The 10066-nt window shown below is 38.8% G+C and overlaps 1 protein-coding gene across 1 annotated transcript; it reads right to left on the reverse strand.

The window, feature by feature from the left end:
* Nucleotides 1-751: 751 nt before the first annotated feature.
* On the reverse strand, nucleotides 752-7539 carry LOC134585899 (heme-binding protein 2-like). The gene is made up of 4 exons (XM_063441381.1): nucleotides 7303-7539; nucleotides 4160-4289; nucleotides 3185-3356; nucleotides 752-1052 (listed from the first exon to the last, which is right to left on the reverse strand). Exons 1-4 carry the CDS (start codon nucleotides 7447-7449, stop codon nucleotides 878-880), a joined length of 624 nt encoding a protein of 207 aa, XP_063297451.1. The 5' UTR covers nucleotides 7450-7539; the 3' UTR covers nucleotides 752-877.
* Between the last annotated feature and the right edge of the window lie 2527 nt (nucleotides 7540-10066).

The raw sequence follows: 10066 nt of genomic DNA on the forward strand, positions 1-10066 counted from the left end.
CTAGCTGCACCTCCCCTGGCTGAGACTGATACAACCTGCATGAAAAAATGGTTTCATTTTAATAAGATGTTAACTTCCTTTAGACGTTTTTTTCTCCTGCTCTGTAAATTGAACTTTAATAACATACATGAGTGTCCTGCAGGGTCTAGAAGGCTATTAAAAGAGCAGGAGATAGGAAATTCTAAATTAAACAGACTGTGCAATAAACACGTTTAAGCATTAGTACTTTCTTTACAGGAAGTGTTTAGGGAAGCTATGCAAGTCACATGCAGGGATGTATGACTGGAGAACTTTTCTGTAACTGTGTCTTAATTGTGTCCCTTCTTGCTAATCATACTCCTCTATTTCTTTAACAATATGCCATTCACCAGCTGTAAGATGTGCTGGCATGTTGTAAGTAAAAGGATTATCATGTCATCAATTGGTTGAATAATTTACCAGTTGGCAAACAAAGCTTGAAATAATATTTTTACACCATTAACATTAATAATTACAACTTCCACACATTAAATTCTCCCCCCCAAAAATTTGGCTTGTACATAAATGTTGCTTTCTACTTCCAAATTAGCATGTCTAATTGGAAAAAAAATCACCTTAGTATTAACTGAAATAATATTATAAGGCAAGCAATGTAATCATTTTAATCTTTAAAAATAACCATTCGCAATATCAGGCTTCATGGATGCGATAATTAATTGGTAGACATTATTCACAGAATACGAAGCAAATACAATGTTTTCCATTAGCCCTTTATTATAACATTAAAGTGCGTTCGCTCGTTTTGGTAATATTTGTGTATTCGGTCCCAAACATTGTTCGGATGATACGTCCTCTAACTGCTTGGCTTGGATGTAAGATACAATGGATTGAGTTTTCTTTATTGAGCTGTGAACCACACTTCATTGTGTCTTTTAAAAAATGTAAGTGGATCATTATAGGCAGCCGCTGTACCAAAGGTATTATCAAACTGTAAGGCCAGATCTGTCAGCTCTTTTGACAATATTTTAGCTTTTTTCTCAAAGTCTGAGTTCAGTGCATAGCCACCAAAAGACCTGAAAATGAAGAAGTAGATCTAGCTTATTTTAGACATAATTCACAAACGACAGAAACTAGGAGAGATCGTCGTAGAAGGGTTATTTTCTGTGAAACTTAGTTTTTTTTTTTTTTTTTTTAAATTATACATCCTAAATAATATTGATGCAATAAAAACAATTAAGGTTAGTTAAGGCAACAGTCACACCCTGGTTTCTTGCTCCCATTAACCTCATAGCTGATGATTAAAGGAACACTATAGGGTCAGGAAACATGTATTCCTGACTCTATTGTGCCAAACCCACCATTTAGGTGACTTTCCCCCACCCCCCAAGCTCCCTCAGAATGTGTTAAAACTCACCTTATTTTCAGCTCTCCTTGGGTCCGCCGGCACTGACCCCGCCCCCTTGGTGACATAATCAGAATTGCCGATTTTTAGCCAATCCAATGCTTTCCCATGGGAAAAGTATTGGATTGGCTAAAATTAGCAAGGGGGCCAAATGCTGGTTTGCATTACAGCATTAAGCTGTAGTTGTTCTGGTGCCTATACTGTCCCTTTAAGTTCATGAAAAAAAATACAAAATAAACAAAATAAAAATGGAACAAATGCTCCCAACCCCAGCCACAAACTCATTCTTAAGTTGTTTAAGTGTATGATATGACCAGAAACAGTGGTACAGATCTGCAACCTCATATCAACTCTTCACTTCACTTGTGTCTTGTGACTGGTGTCTCAAAATCCCACATGGAACTGCTCGTCTGTTACATAGTAAGCATGATGGGTTAACTTTAAATGTGTTTCTTGGCAACTTACTTCTTGGAGGAGTTTGCATAGTTTAGTAATTTCTATTACAGTGTAGAGAGGGGATATGCCATTTTTTTGGTACAGTGCATGAGTCGTTATAGTTGGTAATTTGCCTGAGGATGGAGTAAACTAAACTTGTGGAATGCTGGATTAAGGATTCAAGATTTGCTGATCAATCTATTTGAGGACACCAGTCCTCATCACCAAGGTGATGGAAAATGGTTGATAGTGAAGATCATCAATCACTGCAATGTAATTAGCTATAGTTGTAAGTTCTATGTGTGGTAGAGAATTGACAAGTTTTTTTTATATAGAATAGTAGACCATCTGTAAACTTTGTCATTTTTCATGATGGTGTTACCCATTTGGATGACTGGAAATTCTTTCTTATTATATAATAGTCCAATGAGTGGTGTGACAATATGGCCTACGTAGCGTTTTATTTTGATATATTAGTTATATTATAAGCTGGGTCGTATGCCATAAGAAAAATCTGGAGAATTAGGGCAAATGTGTTTACAGGCACTAAACCCTGGTGGTGTAAATATTTGTAAATACATTGCCTTTGTGCCGTGGTCTTTTAAGAAAGCTGGGAGCTCCAGATTGGTGTACAGACTGTCATCAAAATCTATATTTAAGAACCTGCATTAAGTGCTGTCTGGACTGGAGACTACATCAAATGCCCTCTGGGCATCAACACTCAGAAACCAGGAGTCTTCTATCCTATTCTCAATGCTATGGTAAATCTTTTTTCATGGGATACCTATTTTTCCTGGACAACTGTTAAGGTTGTAGAATGACTGGATGTCTATTTACCGTAGCAGTTTAAGGTCTTAGTTCAACAGCGTAATAGTTTGGTGGGATTGGGGTAATCCAGAGTTTTTGTCTGGTTTAAGAATCAGAATTGTTCTAGCTTAAGTCAGTGTAGTTTATGTGTTTTAGAATATTTTAAACTGGGACCATTCAGGCCTGGGACCTTTACTGACTTAGTTATTTGAATAGCAACTTTAAAATTAAATATATCCCTCCGATTATTAGTGAGTGTGAGTGTGGGTGAGGTACGGGGGTTTACTGCAGCTTGGGGGTTTGGGTGAGGTAAGGGGGTTTACTGCAGCTTTTTGCGGTAAACCCCCAATTGGACATCATCACAGGAAGGAGAGTATTGTGCTAAATAATCTCTGTGGAATGTAGTGTTAATGAGAGAGATGTCAGTGGTAGTGAACCTATCCTTACTAGAAAAAAAAAGAGCTCAATTGCTAATTTTTAAATTGTAGCAGAGATATACAAAATGTAGAAAAAGAGACATCTATGTATCTGAGAAAACATGCCCAGGAGGTTTTTACTTACTTTACATAAACTGAGATTGGTGGAAAACTTTCAAGGTGAACGTCTGTGCTCTTTGGAAGTGGTGGATTTTCCAGTGCAGATGGCACAAATAGAGACATAGTGGCATTCTTAGCTGGAGGCGTTATAAATGGAATATAAATCCGCACAGGGACAGTCATCTTAATTGTTAAACCTTAATAAGAAAAATAGAAGATTATCTTCAATATATGTGTACATTTTGAAGTACAGTGCTTACTGGTATATTTAATATATCATAGTAGTGGACATGTACAGTAAATTGAGAAATTATACCAGTTAGAATAGAGTGTAAACATATGTAGAGATATGAAGTTTGGAAGCCATTCTATTACTAGCCTCGCCAGTGATAGTATATTGTTTTTCCACAACATAATGTAACAGATGCTTCCTAAGGGGTGCATATTTGCCATAAAGGCTGACCCATCCAGATTGTATTTGATTCCTATGTTAGTGATAACTGGGGTCTTTGATGGACATTTGTAGTCATCCAAAGTCTCATTCCTGATTCCTGGATGAAAGGCTGCTGGCTGAATGACTGCATTATTTGTGACCAGTTTGAGGCCATATATTGGTTAGACTTATGTAGATAGCTGTCAACAGAAGTTTGACCCATGCACCCTCGTCTTCTACAGCATGGCAAACTGCCATCTCCAAAATCAGCTTGTGGCCCCATTTAATCAATACATTTGAAGACATTACTGTCTGGACTGGGTCACCAGCATTCCTCGATTGTGCACTATACCTCACTTGTGCATCATTTTGGATTTCCTGATGTTAACTTAAAGCAAGAAGACTTTTTTTATTCTTCTAATTTGTGAACCTCATAGGTAATTTGGCTTAGCCTCCCAGGTAAACCTACTATGGCGGGTATTTGGGTCACCATCAAAGGGCTTATTGTACCTTACAGACCTTTTGTAAAACATTATTGACTATAAATATTAAAAGCAGGTGTTGCACCTTCTGAGTTCTCTCCATTGATATAATCAGATAGACGTCTGAAGCTTTTATATATTCCAAGGCCAAACACGTCCACTTCCAGTGGCGTGGTTATCCATTTGGTTGCTTCATAAGCTCTTAGTTCAAATGTCTGAAAAACAGGATAGAGAAGTTAAAGAGGAATTGTCACCTCAGAGGTTCTTTCACAACCTGGTGCATCTTGGGAATATTGCAGTACTCAGTCTTGCATAGATTAGTGTATCACAAACATATATTTGCTGCACTCCCAAACCCAGTTAAACTTCAACTCATTATGAATCAAGCAAAACTATGACACACGGCATTAAGAATAGTGACATTGATAGGAAAAGGGGGATCTAAGGCTGAAGAGTACCATATATGAACAATGGGGTGCCTGCTCTGCTAAAATTTACCCGGCGGAGAGGTGCGAGGGAGCTCAGTCGTCCTGCTCCTCACTTCTCCCTCTGTAGTGATGCCGGGTGCCGGAATATGATGTCATTCCAGCACCCGGCATCACTAAACAGCACGCGTGAGGGAGCAGTGAGGAGCAGGTAGGAGACCTCCCGAGAGAAGATCCCGACTGGACCCCAGAGGCTGGACTCCAGAGTCTTGTTTTTTTAAACAAGGGCTGGGGTTTAGTAGAGGGGGGGTGCTGGGATTTAGAAGAGGGAGATGACTGGGATTTAGTATAGAGGGGGGGACTGGGGTTTAGTAGAGGGGGATGCGGTTTTCTTTTATACTGTACTTTTCAAAACAAACCTACGTTTCTATGAAAATGTAAGTTTTTTGTTTTATTTTGCGGCCCACGTAAACTTAAACCTTGTTTATTTGGCCAATGCTAGCATTTGAGTTTGACATGCTTGTAGTAGACTCTTGTAAAGATGGAAACATTTTATGTAATTGCCCAAAAGAGGGGCTGAAATTATGTCGTAGTGAATTTCCCGCAGACGACTATATGTAACGTATGGAGTGAAGGCCTAGTGATTGCCGCATATAGAGGTATTCCAGTGGAAGGCTGATAGTGCCAAATGTAAGTCTTGAGCTGCCGTGTCTATAATAGGCTGTATAAGATGTACGGATTATGGCATGAATAGATGTAGGTAAATCGTATTAATACATGAACTTAATTGAGATATCACTGTGATGCTATGTTTGATTGAAATAGGCCAAATTTGTGTTAGTATTGAAATTTGCCATATCCGAATGAGGGCCGAATACATGTTGAATGTCACTGATAGCTCGGCCCAACGTGGATTGAATGAACAAATGTTTTTGTTGTAAGAAACGCGTGAACAGCAACAGGAATATAGGCCCCATGAGCTTTGAGGGAGACGGCTCTTCTTTACTCAAGTGAGGTAAAATGCACGGGGCCAAGACAAGTTTGTTTGGAGTTTAGGTCGTTTTTGTTGACGACCTTTCAACCGAATGTAGATAGTTCTGTACTGAACCAGGCAGTATCAGCCCAGAGGAAGGGGCAGCCTGTGTATTTATAGGCTGGGTAACCATTCCCACAACTACAGGCTTTGGCTACAGGCTCAGCTATATACATATAGTAACTTTTAAAAAGTATTTATGATTAATTTACATATTTTCATAAAAGGGACACTATAGGCACCCAGACCACTTGATCTCATTGAAATGTTCTGGGTGCTCTGTCCTCTCTGTCCTCCTTAGTACTTTTGTGTAAAACATTGCAGTTTTTGAGACAAAAACTAGATGCGCTTCAGAGAGTTTACCGTACTATCGGTCGCCTAAATGACGCTGGACATCCTCACGCTCTGCATGAGGACATCCAGCATCAGTGACATCCCGTAGGAAAGCACTGAGGCAAGGTTTTCAATTGGGAGGACCTAATGCGCTAGATGCACATGCACATTAGGTGTCCCTTCCCACCTCACATCATATGACGTCGGGGGAGGCGGAGCGCCTACCCAGCGCCGAGGGACATTGGCGCTGGAAACGGGTAAGTAAATAAAGGCGGGGAGGGGGGAGGGACGAGGGAGGAGCGAACCAGAGGGCACTATACTGTTAGGAATACAACTTGGTAAGTAAGTCTCTGACTGCCTATAATAATAATTCTTATTATATACCATAGCTTTAAAGTATTTTGTTACATTTGATGGTGCCTTTCTTTGGACAGAGTGCACTATATGATATATATACTACACAAAGTGAATGGCTGGTGATAATAACATTTGTTCAATAAGTGTTTACAAGTAGTCATTAACAGCCATAGCTAAATCCAGGGCTCAAAGGTTGTTTAATGGCAAATGTTGTGAATCATTCTATTAGATTACATTATGATGCAATGTGATTGGAAGATGCCTATCTGAGCACTCTGTACCCTTGTTGTGTATTCTACCATTTAGAATTATGTAAATGTGTAGTTAGAATGACCTCTGCTTTTCTAATATACTGCAGATGTTTTATATAATATGGGAATACCTGGGAGGTTTCCTGAGACTCTTACAAATATTAAAGCCACTCTGTCATATTTAGGCATCCTTGCAAATTTTGTAAAGACTTCTGAATGTTACATCCCAGCTCAGGGTGCGGTGGCCTGGGTGGACAGTAAAGGTAGATATATTTACCTGAAACTGTCCCCTGCAGGAGCTGCCATCTTCAACTCCTGGTGCCGTAAACCCCAACACAGTCAATGTGAGTATTTCATAAAGGTTCTTTATTTACAAAATACTCAATTTATAGTCTGATGAGAGAGCCACTTGAAGCATTCAATAGCTCATTATAGTTTCTCAAATATAATAAAGTGTATTAATTGAATCAGCAATATTTGAGAACTAACAAGGCAGCTGCACGTTTAGACCAAAATTGCAAAATAAGAAAACAAATCAGCAACACAAGCTCAGTTATTTGGGTTTAAAATAAGGAATTCCCTTGTTAATATTCCCCTTTTAAGCCCTCTGTATTCTCACTGATAAAGTATTTCTGGATTTGCAAACTTCGTATACCTCTTACATATCATGCAACAAGTTATTCGTAAGACATCCAGACTGGCTTAAAATTAAAATATCATATTGTTTCATTAACTAACAATATTTTACTGCATACAAGTAAAATAATGATCTATCTAGTTGCTAGAGTAGGATAAACACAGACACAATCAATTCTCCCTCTAGTCTTACGTCATATTTTTTCACCAGTTGATACTTGGGACATTCGGATTTGCGACAGAATTCAGGAGCCTTGTATCCATCAGATGTATCCTCAGCGCTCAACACAGCGCCCCACACACAGAGCAAGCTCAGCACCAGCAGAGACAGAGCTCCCATCACTGCTACCAGGAGACACTGAGCCTGCAGCGAGGAATGGGAATTGCTTTAGCAATCAGACATGGGGTGGTGACGAGGGTCAGACTAATGGTTAACTACCTTTGTACTACAGTTTGTGAAACAGAACTGAGACACAATAACAGGGTTATTTCAGAAACTCCGAACTGAAGCCAATTAAAGTATGAATGGCAACATTTAAGCCAAAACAGTTAATTTTAAGAAAATACCGGTATCCCATTCAGCTATAATACAGCTTGGCTATTTTTTCTTTTTTTAACATTTGAAGTTTTTGTTATTGTTTGTAAACAATATGAAAAGGGCTACAGGGGAGAAAAAGGAACGATGATGGTGGTGATGGGGAGACATCACAAGTATAGATGACAACGCCAACACGACATAGACAAGTATATTGAAAACAATTGATTGTGTAGATCACCCAGGTGCAGAAGTTTATAGTAAATAAAAAAGAAACCTAACTCTTTTTGGTATGGTATAAACCAAGGATTCCTCTCTATCCTTGTACAAAATAGAAAAAAGCAAAATACACCTATAAATACACAATGGAGAGAACACTCATAGGGTAATAGCATACATAAAATAGGCCCCCACAATTAAAGGTTGCACTCAGAAAATAACTGAGAATTCAGGCTCATCACAAAAATTGTCAATCTCATCAGACTCCAGTATAATGTTCAGCAATTCAAGCCAGTCAAGTGGAGAGAAAGCGAAAAACCATAGTGCAATACGATTAAAAATAAAAATACACTTTAATGGTTACACTTACAATATAGAAATGCAAAGCAAGCTCATCAGTCAATTCCTTGGTCCCCCGTCCAGATAGCAGAAACATAAGTGTCTGGGATAACCAGGAACAGAACAAAACAAAGATCAGCAGCAAACACAATAAAATAAAAATAAATTAAAATAACAGCTAACTCGACGTGTTTCGTCCAGTTAGACTGGACTTCCTCAGGAGTTCAAATAAAGTACTTTCATGTGCATGAATAAAGTGCTAGTTTTTAGCACTTTATTCATGCACATGAAAGCACTTTTATATTTTTTCTACAACATAGACAAGTGCCAAATGTATACGTTAGCATAATTATTACATCGTACCATAGCATCTAACAGCCCATGTGAATTAGTGAAAGAAGAGTCGAGGTGGAAAATGAGATATACTCAATAAATTCAATTCATTCCAGACCACAACAATGCTTGACAATACAAAACATTACATAAGAAAAATTCCACATGAAGCACAAGATATTAGTTACATTGCATGGAGCATCAATATATTTTTACGTTTAATTGACTGTGATCTCCATAGAAGGCCATCCATTAACAACATTTTTGGAAGAGAGAAATATAAATTTGAATTTGTGTTCATACATATTTTGTTAATCAATTTCTGTAATTGCTACTATTATTTTTGGAGGAGAGGTAGATTTCCAGGATCTCGCCACCCGCTGTTGAGCGGTTATATATTATGTAGTAATATTTTGAATTTTACATTAGGGATATCATGGGTAAAGTCGAGTAAAAGATAGGAGAGGGGGGCAAAATCTAATGAGTACTCTGTCACATATATTTTTCCACAGAAGTTGCAAGTAATAGCACATTCCCATCATATGTGATACATTGACCCTTTAGAGTTGTTACAGAGCCAACATTACGAGGAAGTATTGGGAATTATGTTATGTAATTTAGTCGGGACCATATAGGATCTATAGTGTTCTGTGCTGTTGTTCAAAACGAGCGGAAGATATGAATAGACCTTTTAGTATTTTAATCATGTTTTGGTGATATATTACATTTGAGATCTGGTTCCACTTGTTTTGAAATTTTAGATTGAAAGAGGGGCGTGTGCACGGATATTGGCCTGTAGCACATGGAGATCAGCTTACAATGAGGAGTCATTCTTCCATTGATACATATTTGCTCCCACGGTGTGATATTAATAGGAGATAAACCTTGAGCTAAACCTTGTTTTTGGAGCTGCGTCAGGAGAGAATGTAATTGAAGACAGGAATAGGAAGCTGCTTGGCTATGCAATATTGAGTTCAGTGTATAAAGAGCTGACCTTCCAACCACAAACAGTTATAAAGACACTTTTGTGAAAATGTATTATAATCCTTGTGACGTAACACTGGTACGCCGTCACTTGGGCATCAAGGGCTCCTTTGTTTGGGTGGGCTCTGGTGGGGAGCGGCCATTTAGACCGCACAGACTTAGACCTAGCCACAACATGGAGAGACAAGATGGTGTCAAACCAGAGACTGTGTGACCACGTGGGTGGGGGTTGGGACTCTACCCTTTGTGACTCAGGGAGCTGAGTCACCTATTGTTGACTGTGTGCTAAGCCCTCTACCTAATGCCTAATGTTTTCCTGTATATGCGAAGTAGGTGTTCTGTGATGGTGTGTCCTATTGGTTATTAATGGGCTTAGCGTGATTGGCTGTTTGTTTAGGCCCAGTTTGATTGGTTGCTGTTCCAAACCTTTGTGTGTTTACTCATGAGTTTACTTGTATACAAATACCTGGGTGTGTCTAATAAAAATGAGTTCCTGCACTACCCTCAAGCTGTGTGTGTCTGCTTTTCTTGGGGGAGAGGTGTTAGC

The sequence above is a fragment of the Pelobates fuscus genome, chromosome 2 (assembly GCF_036172605.1).
Source record: "Pelobates fuscus isolate aPelFus1 chromosome 2, aPelFus1.pri, whole genome shotgun sequence".
Lineage (NCBI taxonomy): Eukaryota > Metazoa > Chordata > Amphibia > Anura > Pelobatidae > Pelobates > Pelobates fuscus.

Coding starts and splice junctions, on each gene's coding strand:
- LOC134585899 (XM_063441381.1), bottom strand. CDS start 7,449: ATGGGAGCTCTGTCTCTGCTGGTGCTGAGCTTGCTCTGTGTGTGGGGC. Junction 4,290..7,302: donor AACTGGTGAAAAAATATGAC/GTAAGACTAGAG, acceptor CCTGTTTTTCAG/ACATTTGAACTAAGAGCTTA. Junction 3,357..4,159: donor CAATGGAGAGAACTCAGAAG/GTGCAACACCTG, acceptor TTTCTTATTAAG/GTTTAACAATTAAGATGACT.